Source organism: Ascaphus truei, chromosome 2 (genome assembly GCF_040206685.1).
Source record: "Ascaphus truei isolate aAscTru1 chromosome 2, aAscTru1.hap1, whole genome shotgun sequence".
Classification (NCBI taxonomy): Eukaryota; Metazoa; Chordata; class Amphibia; order Anura; family Ascaphidae; genus Ascaphus; species Ascaphus truei.
This window is the reverse complement of record NC_134484.1, coordinates 317120971-317138630: the sequence shown is the minus strand read 5'-3', so window position 1 is coordinate 317138630 and position 17660 is coordinate 317120971. Positions and strand designations below refer to the sequence as shown.

General features: G+C 39.8%; 1 protein-coding gene across 2 annotated transcripts in view; it reads right to left on the bottom strand.

Moving 5' to 3' along the window:
* Positions 1 to 17660, bottom strand: part of STAC (SH3 and cysteine rich domain) — a 335966-nt gene that overhangs the window by 98770 nt on the left and 219536 nt on the right. For both annotated transcript variants that reach the window (XM_075586507.1, XM_075586508.1), the window contains exon 6: positions 2299 to 2377. In XM_075586507.1, the coding sequence (XP_075442622.1) occupies positions 2299 to 2377 (79 nt within the window). The remainder of the gene's footprint in view (positions 1 to 2298; positions 2378 to 17660) is intronic.

Here is a 17660-nt window from a genome sequence, read left to right as displayed (position 1 = left end):
GACCTGCAGCCATTTTGTGCAAGATATTTCTGCCAGGTGACAAACTACAAGAACCAGGGTGGTCCCCAGACATTAAGTCAAGGTAAATTTAAAATAAAAAAGTTTGAGCAGCGTGATTGGCTGCATTAATTAAAGACTGCTTAGTAAATATGGCCCATTTTGGCTACATATGTATATATAAGTGCTATACAATATTATATATGGGAAAACTTTTTATTGTAGAATTTGTGTTATTTTCATACTTCTTTGACCGGAGATAAAAATAATCTGCTTGTATTGTCAACCCTTGGCCTTGTTATTTATTTTTTAAGTGTTCATTCGGTAATATTGAAGCCAATGGCGCTTTTCAGCCAAATACGGACCTGATTGCCGACTTAATATACAATGTAAAATAAGACCCTTTGTCCTACATAAAACCAAAGCATCGATGACAGACTTTAGGACAATTACTGTAGAAGAGCAATTTCTCTTTGAACTAAAATATAATGAGGGTAAAGAACTCATAATAGTTTAGCTACTGTACAGCCATGAGAATGTAGGTACTAACCTATTTCAGTCCAATGAGCTCTCTTGCAATCCTTTTTTATGAAGAACGCAAGTATGGATTTAAAGTATTTCACAGTTTTAGTGCCAACATGTGGCATAAAAACAATTTGGACCCAAGTTTATGTCATTGCTTTTATAGTGATCACATGCAGTATCCAAATGTCATTCTCCCTAAGGCACAAAAAGAAAGTGCTCTATTTCTATTCCCATCACAGTCCAGATGGACACGAAAATAATTGCAGGTTTGAGAACGACAAAAGACCCACGTATCTGTTCTCAGTATGTCACAATGACATTGAAATACTGCAGTTCACCTCAATTGCAAAATCAGCATTGACAATTATGTTAAAAGCTAATTTCAAGATATGCAGGGTACCTGCTACTAAAATCCACTTGCAGACAAGGAGCACATTGTATACTAATTGATTAATTTTGAATAATTAATGCTCTTTGCTAGAGGATAATACCTGTTGCTATAGTATTAGCAATGACTTTTTATGAACACAGTACATCAATTTACATTTGCATTTGTTCCCACTGCCAAATTCAGTGCACCCTTTTTTAAGCAGGAATCATCAGCACATTATTATTTATGTTACAGTCTGTTCTCTCCCATATTGGCAAACAAAAGAAATGGAATACTTAAATCCACGTGACTTTATTAATATATATCAAAAAGTCATAATATTTTGTTCGTCTTTTCGATCTCTCTCAGAAGACAGAGAAACAGACAAATAAGCTAAAGTATCATATAACTCTGATAATGTGTAAATAGCTGCAATTTGTGTATAATCAAAGACATTAAAGTGTTTTTATGTGTACCAATGTTTATATGCATGTTTACTAGGTAGGTATTTCAATGTAAATAAGTACTTAATCAATTATGCCTTCTAGAAGAGAACAGAAGTCTTATAAAATATAAAATAACTGTAAACATCATATGAAATTCAAAACAGGGACTTTGTATTACTAACTTAATTTTTTCCTGTTGTTTAGTAAAAAAAAGTTTAAATCTCAAACAAAATGTCACCAGTACTGTCTTAATTGGAAAGGTGATAAATGGCAATTACATTGCAAGTGTAATGTGCTGATTAATAAAATAATGATCCATGTTGTTCCCACTGGAAGAGAATTCTGATTATCACCTCTTCCCTTACTAGGGAACTGAACTTTCGGGTGCAAAAACATTGCCACTAACAGTGAGCTGTCATCAAGTACTCAATATGATGCTCAGTGGATTTACAAAGACAAATCTGGCAATTTTCTGCATTTGTTTATGCTTTGTTGATTTTTGTAGGGTTTATAGTATGTGAATTGACTATCAATGTTAGTAACAATTTTCCAAGCATATATCGTTGCTGTAAAGGTAAAACTCATGAAGTGCGTTTTTTTAAACCTCGTCATGAAAATAGGCTTAGTAAATAAAAAAAATAAAAAAAATTCTAAGGACTCATTAAAGACCCCTAATCTTCAGAATTTGTCATAGCAAAACACCTTCCTTTTTAAATACAGATTTTTTTTCCTGTCAAAAAGAACACCTTTTTCTCAGTACTTAAAGAATGTAGTTAATGACTTTTACCTCTACAACGACAATATGCGTAGTTCAAATGTTTTTAAAATGTACAATTTGTACATCTAAACAAAAAGTGTTTCTGACAATATCAAATTTGACTCGGGATATATATACTACTGTATATAAAGAAAAGCAAAAGAATACAAATTATGCACCGCCCTTGATCACAGAAAACTCACCACTATCGCTACGTTGTCTGTTTATTTCCAATAAGCATGAACTGTCCCCTTCTTCAGGAACTTCAGCCAGATCTGTAGTCTGATGCCAGTAAGAAAGAAAGAAACAGAAAGAAGAGAGAGAGAGGGAGATGGAGAGGGAGAGGGAGAGGGAGAGGGAGAGAGAGAGAGAGAGAGAGAGAGAGAGAGAGAGAGAGAGAGAGAGAGAGAGAGAGAGAGAGAGAGAGAGAGAGAGAGAGAGAGAGAGAACATGCAATGAGGAAGGAAGAAAATAGAAAGATACATGAGTGCAAAGGGACATAGGCAATATAGAAGAAAGATATATGCATCTATAATATATATATGAACATTATATATTGTATAACACCATTACATGGCTACAGAAACCCAGTTATTATTATTTTTTACCCAGTTATTTTAATTTGTATATAGTACACAGAAAACACAAATATCACTTGTGAGCACATTCACATCTGAGACAGGTCTGCGAACCTGCCTTTTCCCCATTATCCCTTATCATACAGTGCTTCCACTCCAGCCAGGGATTCTGGGAAATGACATGCAAACGAGCACTCACACTGTATCACTTTTTGCTTCACATCCATTTTAACATGGACCCCTTTAAGCATATACCCACAAATATACATTTGTATATAAAATGTTTGCAGTTCTAGTCAAACTAATTTCCTTATAAATATGGAATTTCAAACATAAAATGCCAACACTTTGTAACTTAAACAAAATGGCTGTTTGTCCCCCAGCTTCCTCTTAATAAACCTGAGCCATCTGGTGACCTTTGCTATTTAACGAGCATCCAGCTTGAAGGTACTACAATTATGTACGTTTTCATGGCTTCATCATCATAACAATAAAACAGTATCACCCATGCCTGTTCATCATTTCCCCTGTTTTTATGGCTTTTAATGGTTTGCACAGCAAAGTCCACAGAAATCATGTAAGGCCAAGCAAATTTACCAGACTGTTTTGCACAATGAACTATGTTATCTATACCTTATCAATTGATCAATATCAGAAAATCAGCCCTCATACATTATTACATCTTCTGTACTATGTTTTCTGACTGCTATAACTAAACCAGTTAAACAACTGAATGGGACAATATAATAGTAACACTTTGAAAAGCTTGTGCTGGGAAGGACAGTTAACAGTAAAGCACATCGTTAGATGACTAGTAAATACTGACAAACAGGTGCATATTAAATACTGACTTTTATTCAGTGGGAAAAGTGACTTCAAGCATTGGAACTGTGCCTGAATTAGAACAATACTGGATTAAACATTGTGGAAAAGCTACTTGGACCATGTTTTAGAAAAATTAATATCTTGTAATGTTTAGGGTTAAAAGCCATTAGATTATGGTTAAAAGCTTTTTGTGCTATGGACTAGTTCGATTGTAGGGCCTCATTATAGCCCATATTGGGGGAATTAAAGGCCGGAGGTGTGGCAAATGCACTACTTGCCAGGTTATGTACACTCCTGGTCAGGACTACCACTATTATAGGCTAAATATGTTTTTATACGTTTATTGTTTTCTAGTCTGATGTTTTTGTTGTACTTGACATGCATCGGAAATTAACACCTGTAATTTACACAAATCAGAAAGCCCTGTTTATGATTTTTCACAAGGTTTTGTCTTTCGATTCACATAACTACAAACAAAGAAGGGTGGGTAGCCGTGCTGGTCCTTTCTTCCATGTAGTAACAAAGGAGGGAGAGGGAGTAAGGGGTATGATACCTTTATTGACCAACAAGTAGTTGATATGTTACATGCTTTTGAACCTCTCAGGGTCTTTCATTTGGTATGGCAGAAATACAGAAACACAGAATATAATATACCGTGTATGTAAGAGGAATATCTGTTGCAATGGATGTTTATAGGAAGTGGGAAATAAGATGAGGTGGAAACAGGTAGTCTAGTGTGAAAATTAACATTAGAGACAACAAAAGGCTTCTCTCTGTTGAAATGCAAAGTTAGCCTAGACAGTCAGGAGAGGTGAGGGGGGAGTGGAAAGGGACAAGACAATGTATGTGTATAAATATCTATCTCTATATAAAGCCACTGTAACAGGGACTTATCACAGTTTGAGAGAAACTGTCCTATATCCAACAGTGTGCTGGTTAATTGCACATAGGCAATCAACCAGACTCCACCTGGCTGTTAGGACTCTTAGAAAAAGCCTGATGTGAGAAACAGGAGAGGGATTCCTTAGCTCACAATTGGGCTGACACAGGAAAGTAGAGAAGCCTGCACACAGACACTGTCTTGAGCACAAAGGTGTTCTGAGATAAAGACACCCAGACACCCAGAGACCCATATTTCCTGGACACAGAGGACCCAGGAACCTGCCAGAGACTGACACCTGCTTAAGGTACATCCTGAGACTTTGGGGTGATAGGCTGGTAATGGTAATATCCCTCCAGTCCTGTAGATAGGTTCTGGGGAAGTAAGTTAGCTCTTACAAAGGGATAGGGGTTTGTTATTTTGTTGTTTTTGTATGTTTTGCCTGGATAAAGGAATAGGCTCAATAAAGCAAAGATATAATTTCACCCAAATCGGTATCCATTATATGTACCTCTGCACACATCTCTTACACCCACTATAACTATAATAATGTTACTTACTGACTCTTTGATAAAGTGCAACGTGCACGAAATGCGTAGGAAACTGTTATACCTCTATTTTTAATGGACCTAATAAAATAATCTTTTTATATCCATTTTGGACCCACGCTCTTGGCTGTGCGCTGTACTTTCTATTTTTGCATATCTATTTCCTACATCCTGAAGTTATGACCCCATGTTGTTTGTACTGCCCTTGGGACGAATAATTATATTTAAAGCTCCTTGTATTGTCACCGAATATATTTGTATATAGTTATCATATCCACTCTTACACGCCTCTTTTCTAATGTAAACAAATGTAAATTAACTTGCCTCCCCATATAAATCAGATTTTCTAGCCCATTTATTGATTTGGTGACTCTTATTTCTCTATTCCATAATGTCTTTTTTTATGGAGTGGTACCCAACACTACTCCATATTCAAGGTGTGGTCTTACTGAGGGGCATCATTATGTTTGCCTCCCTTCCATCCATTGCCCATATAATGCAAGGTAAGATCGCACTTGCTTTTGTAGCTACAGTACTGCATGACATTGGGCACTATTGCTAAGCCTGCTGCCTATTAATTCTCCTAAATCCTTCTCCATCAAGGACTCACCTAGTTTTCCCCCCATTGAATTTGTAAGTTGCCTATTTATTCTTGCTTCTCAAATGCATAACCTACAGTAACAATTATTTGTTTAAACCTCATCTGCCATTTACATGCCCAAGTTTCTAGCCTATCCAAGTCCTTCTGGAAAGAAATGACATCCTGCTCTGATTTTACTACCTTACAATTTAGTGTCATCAGCAAAGATTGAGACCTTGTTTTCTACGTCAACCACAAGGTCATTAATAAACAACTTAAAAAGCAGAGGTCCCAGAACCGATCCTTGAGGTATTCCGCTCTGCTCACAACTTTAGACCGAGCCTGAAAAGGTTCCATTTATGACAACTCTCTGTTGTCTATCCTTCAACCAGTTTTCAATCCAGGTGCACACATTTTTACCGAGTTCAATTTCTTTTAATTTGTACACTAAACTCTTGTGTCACAAAAGTAAAAGCTAAGTAGACCACATCAATTACATTACCCTGGTCTTAATTCCTTCTTACCACCTCGAAGAAACTAATAAGGTAAGTTTGCATTACCTATCCTTCATAAATCTCAATATATTCTAACATGTTGTTCCATCCTAGTCATCATTTTCAGATAAACTTTCACATTCAGTACTTAGAAAAGCTCACTTAGGTTTTGGAGGGGCCAGTAGGGATATGTAATATGAATATGTAGTAATATCCTTTGTTTGTATTTATTTTTAGCAGAATTGATGGTACTACACTTTACACCTCTTGAAATGTTACTAGCTTTAGTTAATTATTCTCTGGACATTAAAATAATGGAATCAGAGTTAGCAGGAGCAATCCACGTTGATGATTAAAACTTTTTACATTAAAAAAAAAAAAGTGGTGCTAAGGTGAAAAGAATGAGCAATCAGAAATAAGTTGTAAATGAAGAGAGAGAGAGAGAGAGAGAGAGAGAGAGAGAGAGAGAGAGAGAGAGAGAGAGAGAGAGAGAGAGAGAGAGAGAGAGAGAGAGAGAGAGAGAGAGAGAGAGAGAGAGAGAGAGAGAGAGAGAGAGAGAGTTAGAGTTAGAGTTTTTTGGGGGAAAGTGTAAAATTAATTTTGGAACAAATGAAGATTTGGAACAAATGAAGATTTGGAACAAATGAAGAGGTAGGAATTTTTAGGTCGTACCTGTATGCACCGATATTTACTGTATGATCATTACCATCCATTATTGGTTGGGGTGGTTAACTGATATACATATAGTACATATAGTTTTTAAAAATATGTAAGAAAGACAGAGCATCCCAAAAATTTTCATAAAAATATCTCTTTATTTGCATCTTGTTTAAAAACTTAAAGCCTGGTGTGGGTGGAAAAACAAGCTTACAATTACATGTACTCTTTACTCGTTTAAAAAAAAGAAATGTGCTTAACAGCGCAGATCCCTATACAGTGCAATGATACAAAATATACAAACAATAAGATAAATAATGACAACAAAATAACAGGGCAGCCAGGAAAAAACTGGTAGAACCAGTACCAGAGGCAGAACAAAAAAAACAGATACAGACCAGCGCCCACAATGATAATATAATGTCCACTGAGTCCAAGATAAAATTCCAATCAGTCGTGATATATGATGAGGCTCCACTCAGTAGGTCCATGACATGCGGAAAGATACAAGAGAAAGAATCATAGTGCGCATTGCAAACACAAATGACATAGAACAATACTAGCTAGCAACACACAACATAAAACATGAAACACAGAAGCTGATGACATAAAACTAATTTATTAAAACAAAGAGGCCTGTGGCAGCGGATCATCAGGGGTTAAAACCCAAAACCCTACTTAGAACAGGACCGGAACATAAGCGCGTTGAACACCAAACAGTGGCAAATCTTCTGGATGGAGCGAGTCCCCTGCGAATGCCGAAACCAGCAGGAGAAGCTACGCACTTCCTCGGCTGTCTGTGGATCCGAGCAATGGTGCCGCAACAAACAGAGACCGCTTCTGCACACTCCACGTGTGCTGTGGGGTAAAACAACACGTAATGCAATTCCTACTATCTCCAAGGCGCCGTAACCTCTGACCCTACGCGTTTCGTGATAACGGCACTTCCTCAGGGAACTTCTGCTTAATAAACCATTTATCTTTCCCAGTGGGAGACTCAGTCAATGATGGAATAGATCAGAGTTTTGCAGGGTGGTGTATGGTCTAAGGTTACCTAATGTTCTTCATTATCTAGATTACTTCCTTTTTGTAGGCCCTAGAGGCACAAATGTTTGCATAAAATTGTTTCAAAGTTTTCGGAGGATAGCGAAACAATGGGGAACGGTCCAGTATGGTCATTAGTTTTTAGGTATTGAAATAGATACAGATAACATAATTTATCAGTTACCAGAGCAGAAGTTGCGGTTTTTAAGGTAATTGTTAAATGTAGCAGTGTTAAGTTAAAAAGTCACATTACGACAATTACAGGCGGAAAATGGTGCTCAGGCCTAGGGCCAGTGTTGTGGAAAAAGAAGGCGGTAATAAAGAACTTAGTTTTCCTGGAATTTTTCTTAATCCTAACTGCAGTAGAGTTGTTGGGGACCGAGCTTTCCAGTTGTTATGTTGTGTTTAGATCAGATTACAAGGGTGGTTTTGGCAATAAATACCTTGTCAGCATTATCCCACCCGGTAGTTCTGTTGCTCAGGTTTTTGGTATTGCGATACTTAGAGCTTAATATTTGTTTTAGAGCAAAACATGTACAGGGGTAAACAATGTGATTGCAAATGCCCTTTCTTGTTTGCAGTTCCTGTTATTCTTAAGGTTGGGACCGTCAGCAGATACCATCGGTTTGACCTGTTCGGGTCACCTGTGGAGATATGGCTCAGTGGAGTGATGGAGCTTATTAAGATGTAATTAGTCCCATCTACTTGGGCAGCATACTGTAAATCTTGGCAAGAATGGTATGGAGTTTTATTTTATATTTATTTAATCGTTTTACCAGGAAGTAATACATTGAGAGTTACCTCTCGTTTTCAAGTATGTCCTGGGCATAGAGTTAAGATGACAAACAATACATGGTTACAAATACAGTTACATAAGTGAACAGGGTACATTATATACAAGACATACAGTAGCATGCACAGTTAGAGATAATATATATTATAGGCTTATGTAACTGTTACAGACCAGATTAAAATGTGAAACAGCTTTAGTTTTGAAAAAGGTAGACTGGTGGTGCTTTGAGAGTCTCCGGTAGATTGTTCCAGTTTTGGGGTGCACGGTAAGAGGAGGAGGGGCCAGATACTTTGCTGAACCTTGGAACCATGACCAGTCTTTTGGAGTCAGATCTCAGATAAGTGCTGCAGCTGGTAGGAGTGAGGAGCTTGTTCAGATAGGCGGGTAGCTTGCCCAGAAAGTATTTGAAGGCAAGACAGGAAAGATAAACTTTGCGCCTAGACTCAAGTGATGACCAATCTATTTCTTTGAGCATTTCACAGGGGTGTGTGTTGTAGTTGCATTGGTGGACAATACAGCATATTGAATTGCAGAGGATATCAAGTTTTCTAAGGCTGGTTTGGGTTGCCGAGTTGTAAACTATGTCCCCATTTCGATAATAGGCATTAGCATCTGCTGTGCGATACGCTTTCTGACCAGCAGACTTAGGAAGGATTTGGTCCTGTAAAGTACACCTAGTTTGCATAGGTTTTGGATGTCAGGATATCAATGTGCATCCCAAATGTTAAATGGAGTCAAACCATATGCCCAGGTATTTAAAACTAGTAACCGAAGTTAAGGTGGTGTTAGAGTTGGTTCTGATCTGGAGCTCAGTCATTGGAAGCTTTAAAAATTTAGCCTTGGTCCCAAATACCATTGTTACAGTCTTGTTAGTGTTTTAAAACAGTTTGTTTTGGGAAATCCAATTTTCAAGTCTCGAAAAGTCAGATTGAAGTATGTGTTCAAGGTCGGAGAGGCTAGGGCTGTGTGCATATAAGATTGTCTCATCTGCATACAAGCTGTAGGAAGATCATTGATGAACACTGAGAAGGGCTGGGGCCCCAGAAGAGAGTCTTGCGGGACACCACAGGTGATATCCAAGGGGTTGGAGTTGGAGCCTGAGATAGACACATGTTGGGATCTTCCTGATACTATACGTAGGAATGAAACCAGTTTAAAGCATGCTTCCCTATTCCAGAGCACTGGAGTTTAAGCAGGATAACATAATCAACAGAATCAAATGCCTTTGCAAATCAAGGAATATTGCACCAGTGAGTTGTCCCAGTTCCATTCCACACTGTATCTCATTGCAAACTTTTAGGAGAGTAGTTACAGTGGAGTGTTTGGGGTGAAAGCCAGATTGGAATTGGCGAGGGAAATTTGTCTTGGTATAGTAATCGCTTAGTTGGGAGTGAACACATTTTCCATGACTTTGGATAGTATTGGGAGAAGAGAGATTGGCCTGTAGTTTGAGACAGTGTTTTTGTCCCCACTTTTGAAGATTGGGACAACTCTGGCAGTTTTCTAGGTCTTAGGCATATGGCCTGCAGCCAGAATAGAGCTGATTATGGAAGCAATTGGTTTGGCAATGGCTGGGGCACCAAGTCTTAGATTGCAGTAAGTCAGGTCCACATTGGCTGCTTAGTTTTAGTTTGAGGAGCGCTTGTGTAATCTCCTCTTCGGATACTGGGACAAATTGAACATTGTGAGCAGTGTTGGGAGAGGGTCGGGCTATAGGGGTACTCTCAGAATGAGGTTCATGTTTGTGGTTTGAGTTGCGTTTTGCTAATAAGTTAGTAGCACATCCCACAAAGTAATCATTGAATGCATTTGCAATGTCAGTGGTATTTGTCAGAGTAATATCATCCTTAGTGATGGTTAGAAGACTGGAATATATTGTTGATAACCTTCCAGAAGTTATCTGGGTTTGATGTATTCTGGTGAAGATTGTCAGAGCAATATTGTACTTTTGCATGTCTGGTTTGTCTTGTGTATATATTGCACAGGCATCTGTAACGATTAAGATCTTTGGTAGTGCCAGGTACTTTGTAGCTTTTCCACAAGGCATCCCTGAAATGGTAGAGTGCTATAAGCTCAGTTGTAACCCATGGAAGGTGGGCCCCACATACTCTTAATTCTGCGTTGTGGAGCATGAGTATCACATAGTTTTAAGAACTCGGATTGCAAATAGCTCAGCGCAGAATCAGGGTCAGGAATTATGTTGATTCTGTACCAAGGGCAGTTGGTAAGGTCAACCAGAAACTGTTGTGGGTTAAAGTTTCTAAATGTTCTAGTGAGGAGAACTTTAGGGCTTGATTCGGGTGGTTTAATCTTCCTTACACAGTACACAATTGCATGGTCACTGAAAATGTCAGGAAGGATGCCAGAGGATTGGATTTTGCTGGGATTTGAGGAGAGAATCCAGTCTAGCAAGGAATGGTTTTGAGATTTCAGGTTTGTCCGTGTGGGTTGGGAAAAGAGTTGCGTTAGGTTAAGTGACTTAAGTTGTATCTGGATTTTGTGGTTTTTAGGGTCAAGGCAATTGTACTTGAAATCCCCTAGAACTAGCAGCTCACTCTTCTTATTCAGAGAGGAAATGGAGCAAAGAAACTGGGTGATATCAGTCAGGGACTGTAGATGGGCTTTAGGGGGCAGTAGATGCCAGCAACCAAGACGGGCTTAGAAAGGGGAGGCAGATTTTGCCAACAAGGATTGGCAGTGGAATATATTGTTAATTCGTTTACATTAATCGCCCTGCTCATAAAAAAGGGGAGGTGGGTTTTGTCCCAGCATCAGTAGCTAGGTTCTTAGTGTGTTTATCTATAATGTCCAAGATTATGGGCTGGGAAGACATCGCAAAGCTGTTCATAGTGAAGAGAATGATAATGGGATGGAAGAAGGATCCGGCATTTGGAGGTGGGAGGCACCAATCATCGGTAATACTGGGGTAGTTGCTAACAGTGTCCTCGGCAATATATTTTTCTAGTGACGAGGCAAGTTTGTTTAATGCAGCTTTCATTCTGGCCTTTTTTGGTGCATTAAGGGTGGGAAAATTTGACTCAAATTCCAAACAAGCCTCAGGTGGACTTCTATTCGGGGAAGTAATAATCAACATGGATGGTATGCGTGTTTCATTAGAAAATTAAAAACAGATCAGGATGGTCTAGTGGCTTTTTTATTCATATCAGGGGTTTAGATGGGTCTCCCATTTGTGCGGTAAAAATTATGCGTTGCTATGACAGTGTGACACCCCAAGGGAGTGAGCATTATCTAATTCACCAAGATGATTCACCATTATCCCGTTAACAATTTTCAATGGTTTTCAAATTGGTAGGGGGTCCATCACTGTATGCGACACATTCATTCTGTGTAGCAGAAACCTGGTCTCAGGAATGAGGTCATAAGGAGGATTGAGAGATGGAAGTCTAGTAGATTTACAATTTATGTTCGACTTCAGTGAGCACATTAATTATTTATTACCACATGTTAATTGGGTGCTCCATATGTGGGGAAATTATTTGGTTTTCCTGCGCACACTTGATTTAATTATGAGTATGAAGTGATATTTGTCACATATCCTCATGGTTTATAGCTCGCCCTGCCCCACTTTCCAATTAGCAGTTTTTATCACGATTCTGTGAATCACAGACCCAGTATGGTTTTTCTCCCTCCAGCTGAAAAGAGAGGTACATGAGAATTGTGCCAGGTTGTGTTAGGACATGCAGATTGGTCATGCCGTGAAGTTGCTGCAGGCTTATAACCTTTTGGCCAAAGGGTTTAACTAAATGACCCTTACTCATGAGCGGATAAGCACTGATGTATTGTACTATATGTTGTGTCATTTTGTATGTTGCGCTGGCCTTTTTGTTTTTATATCCTCATATATCTCCCGGGTACCATGATTGTTTGGTCAGAGGTTGTCCCACGGTTGCACTGAAGGGAGGCTAGGGAGGCTAGGGATGCTAGGGCAGTTGAAAGTACAGGCGTAAACTCAAGAAGACCATGTCCTAATTTTTTTAGGGGTATTGGGGTTTGGTGGTCCAACATGTTGACGTGTAAGGTCTGGAAGAGGGCTTATTTTGGCAGGATGGTATTCCCCTTTTTGGCATGGGTTCAGACGATTTCAATATGGGGCTACAGGAGGAGGCATTTCATTAGTTGGGGGCATTGCTAATTTAAGCCTGTCAAATAACCCTGCCTGGGCTGGATTGGTTTCAGGGGTGCCAGACTGGGTCATGTGATATTATAGTTATTTGGGGGGACTGTTTTATGCCCTGTGGTTTGGGGGTGTAGACCTAATGGGGTCACAAGGAGAAGAAGTTATTTGCTGTCCGGTTGTCCGGTGAGCAACAGAGGTCTTGAGTTGCGGTACCCGTGGGCTTTTGACACTGGCAATGGGTTTGGTTTTGGTTTGGTTTTGGAATTTACATCATGTGGTTATATTACATTACGTTGTTAATAATAATAATAATAATAATAATAATAAAAAGCTGTGGGCGTTGTACTCCAGCACGTTCTTGTTTGTGTTTGTTGTTGGGTTGGGCAGAGGGTAAAGGTTAATGGGGGCATCCTATGGTCAAGTGTTTCCCTTCATTTGATGCAAATTGTTAGCTAGTAAAGTTCATGCTACCTGAGACCTTGCAGATTTTTTGGGCACAAATGCACGATAATAAAGTGATGCACAGAGACTTAGAATTTGATACTTCTCATTGTACAGCAAATAAAAATACCACTGGTTGATACATTTACATGTCTCAGACAGGTCTGCAACCCTGTCTTTAAGGATATGCCTGCCGTATTACAAAGCTTTCTCAGCACAGCCTAACTTTTTTAATGTCTGGTTATACTTCTCATTATAATCTGTGCATCATATAACAACTCCCTAACTCCTCCCAGTAACACTCTCTAAATCGTAAATTGACACCGGACACAAAGCTTGGGGCAAAGACCATAATACATTAACATAAAGAGCCGCAAGATGAAAATGATTCAATTTGCATCAATTTGCTCCAAATTTGCCTAGTGCCTTAGTCATTAGTATTTAGACTATTTTGTGCAAGGTACTGCAAGAATCCTTGAATTTAGTATCAAAATCATGGGCGCTCATGTTTTGTCTCTAGAGTTATAGTACACTACTAAAGACAGTAAGATTACAAATCTCATAATTCCTTAGGGGACAAGGCACCAGCTTCAAAACTAGAGCAAACTGGGGGAAGATTTTACACTTGATATCCTTTAAAAAAACCTGCGGCTTTCAACTGATTTTTTTTTTTTTTAAAGGAATCTGGTTCTTTGTGTTTATGATAAACAATGGAGGAAAGAACCCCAATAAAGCACTCATACACTGTGTTGAGATGATGGTGTAAATTTAAAACGAAACTTTATTAGAAACATAGTAAAACAATGGGGATTCAAATGGGATTAAACTCTGTATCACTACGCTTAATTACCTAAGGGATATGATAGGCCCCAGGTAGGTAGTTGTTATTGAAGTGTTGCATGAGTACACTAGTCCCCAGCCACCTTAATTAGGGAAGCCTGGGGGAAAGCTAGATTGAGGGATTATAAATACTATTCTTATATGGAATGCCAATTATATACTTGTAGTGCATTGGTGCAATAGTATTGAAATGACACTGCTAATGGTGGGTTGATTGCACAGCCTGTAGTTAGCCATAGAGTATCATTTAAATCTTGATAAGATAATGCAGCTATGTTGCCTTAGGCTAAGGCCCCGTTGCACGCGTCCGCATGGCTGTCTTGCTTGCCGGAGGCGCGTGCAACTCACTGCACCGCGATCTGCAGGAAACTTTTTCTGGTGCGGGGGGGGGAGGGAGGGTGTGGCCAAAACGGGTGGGGGGGCATGGCCTTGACGTGAGGGGGTGGGACCACCCCTCAGCCCTTCAGCCCTTCAGCTGTTCAGCCCCTCAACCGCTGAGCCCCTCAGCCATTCAGCCCCTCAACCGCTGAGCCCCTCAGCCGTTCAGCCCCTCAACCGCTGAGCCCCTCAGCCGTTCAGCCCCTCAACTCCTCAGCCGCTCACACACACAGACAGGCACTCACGCACTCAGGCACACACACAGACAGGCACTCATGCACTCATGCACTCAGGCACACACACACACAGACAGGCACACACACAGACAGGCACACACATACACACACACACAGACAGATAGGCACTCACACACTCCCAAATACACACGGGGGGTGTGAATCGGAGCCCGGGGGATCGGAGCAGGGGGGGGAATCGGAAGGGGGATCGCTGACACACAGCTCGGCAGCCGAATTAACCCCGTCACTGCTAGGGGGCCTTCAACCCAATACTTAGGTGCTGATATTGTCCCGCAGTACATGAGCAGCGCGTACAATGGCCCACACACACACAATCCCCCCCACCCCCCGCGAAGAGGAGAGAGTCTGTGGGAGGGAGCAGGGGGGACTTCCTTGGTACTGCAGAGTTTATTTAAAATCGCTACTTTCCCTCCACACTCTCCCCACCGCTCCCCGAAGCCTCCCCTCCTCATTGGCTCACAGCCACACCACGTGACGCGTCGCCGCTTGGGATTACAATTCTCTTGAATCTCCTGGCGGCTGACGCGTCACAGCGTGTAGTGAACCATGCAGGGAGGAGGGACTGGGACCTGCTCGGGAGAAGAACATCAGATGGTGCACGGGCCGTCGGAAGCAGCGGGACCCAGGCCTTAGGGTTAAATGAACAGTGTAAATTACTGCCCTAAGGATACACAACAGCTATAGCTCTAGGTCATATTGGTTAGACCTCTAGCTCTAGCTGATATTGCACAGTGTAGTTATAATAAAGTGTGTTGCACTTCTAAAACCTGTTGCTAACTGCAGTAGGTGATAGATTAAATAGAGCACCGTATAGACAAATGGTGGCAATGCTATATAATCTGCCCCAGACCTGAAGGATGTGCTATTTAATCATATAAAATTGTGAACTGACTTAATCAGTAGATTGAAATAAACATAATCTCTGATATAGAGCACCATGTGTATACTGATTGCTATACCTGGAAATCCCTGTATGGGAGTTACTGTGCAGAGTAGTTGGTGTATAAGTGTAAAAACAATTCAGCTCAGCAAGTGTAGAACATGAACAGTACCTTAACATCCCAGATTAGAGCTACTCTGCTGTAACAGTAAATGGTAGTGAGGAACAGCACAGGTAAGTATACTCTACAGCTGTTGTATAGCTTGTCAGTATAGATATATATATAATCCCTAGAAAAGGAGTCTCCCTTAGATCATCGGGTAATACAGGAGTGTAAACTGTGCAGGAGCTGAGTCTCAGAGCTGCCTGCTCTGTCATTAAGCATAGATAGCAGTGTCTGTCTCAGAGGACTCAGTGCCTGCACCTAACTGAGGAGTTCTGCCGACGTGCACGTTTCACTAGTAGTGCTTAATCATGGCCAGTGTGGAGGGGAGATCCCATGAGAGCTTGGGAGTATTTATAGCGCTGGTGGTTATGACCTAGAGTAACCCTTCAGCCTGCACATGTGCAGTGATTGTCAGTGCAGGAGCTTGTAATGCTCTAAAGCCTGTCTGTGTGCTTTGACAATAGGTGCTGGGTTGTGTCTAATAAGTACTGTGGTTACAATGTTAACCATTCACATTGTTGCTTCTGGATCTCAACTGTTACCACTGATAATTTCAAATGAATAAATGGATAATAACAATACTGTGTCAGGTTTGTGATGTTGTTAGCCTAAGCTCGAATTGCAATTTATATTAACTGGCAAGTGTACTGTAGGAGGTGAGACACTAGTAAATGCCAAACCATATCATGATGACAATTATAGGATGGTTATAGTTATAAGAAAGGACTGAACATGAAACCTTCATTTAACCCTTTTGGTGAAAGTGCTTGCAGGGTATAGATCCAGCGTGACTCTTTTTGTAAGAGGATCACGTCAATATCCCCTTTCCTTTGGCCCTTTCCACAGTGTGTGAGTGCTTTACTGGGGTTCTTTCCTCCATTGTTTATCATTCTTATATTGCCCCATCAGCACCTACACCTATCATTATTAATTCACTATTGCAAGCAGTAGCGGGGGTTTCTCTATAGTTTATTATTATTATTTGTGTTTATACCAGCTTGATACATTGCCTGTGTGTTGTCAAATAGGTTTGGGAAAAAATGTATGAAGATGGTGCAATTTGCTTCAAAACACAGAGCAAAAATATTTGCATCATTTTGGATTGGCAGCATATTCTGCACATCATATCATCTGATTAAGGGTCATTGAAGCGTTATGCCACAATTGCGATATACTTTGATTCTGGGGTAGCACTTTGTATCCATAGCTGATCACATGATATACAGATCTGCATTAAGACATGAAACCTATTATGTTTTAATTGCCCACAATAAAAAAAAAAAACAAGGGGCTGAATATTTGAAATATCCTTTGCATTTTTATTTTTGAGTAGGCCTGTTAACGTAAAACATTTTTGTTGCTTATTGTTTGGAGGGGTTGTGCTATGAACCCCAACCTTACATGTGTGCCCCCACAAAGGTATCTTGCTTTAATATTCTTGTAACTTGTTTTAAGTTTATTTTTCTACTGGTTTTGGTTGTACACCAAAGATATATGTATGAAACTTGTTAGTTTAACTTTTTCCATCTGATGCTTATCTCTTGGGTAGAGAGGCTAACATCACCCCATGCATGTATCTGGATTTCAAGGTGTACAATTTATTGACACAGACTAGAATTATTTTATGATACTATTTCTCCAAGCCACTAATTGACGCAGGATGAGAAAAATCAAGTCAAAACCTCAAGATATATTGATGCAAAGTAGAGCTCAGTCATGATGCATGATGCAACTTGAGTAATGTTTGGACCCATAGTCCAGTTTGTGATGCTTGATACATATTGTCCTTTGTATTTACTGGTCCTTGGTGCACATATAAGTGAAAAATGGCAGTCAGCTCTCTAAACTTTGAGGAATTAGTTAAACTATGGATCTGCTGAAGGAATTAAAATCTGTTTCTTTTTAGTACATTTTTCTTCTATACCCAGCACTTTATAGTAAAAATAATATAATTTCTGTATGTTTTTATGCCCATTTCTAGCAGAGTGGTCGAGATTATGACGTAAGAGCTGAAATAAATGATTCAGTGAGTAAAGGCACTGAGTCTGAACAATGACACTGGCAAC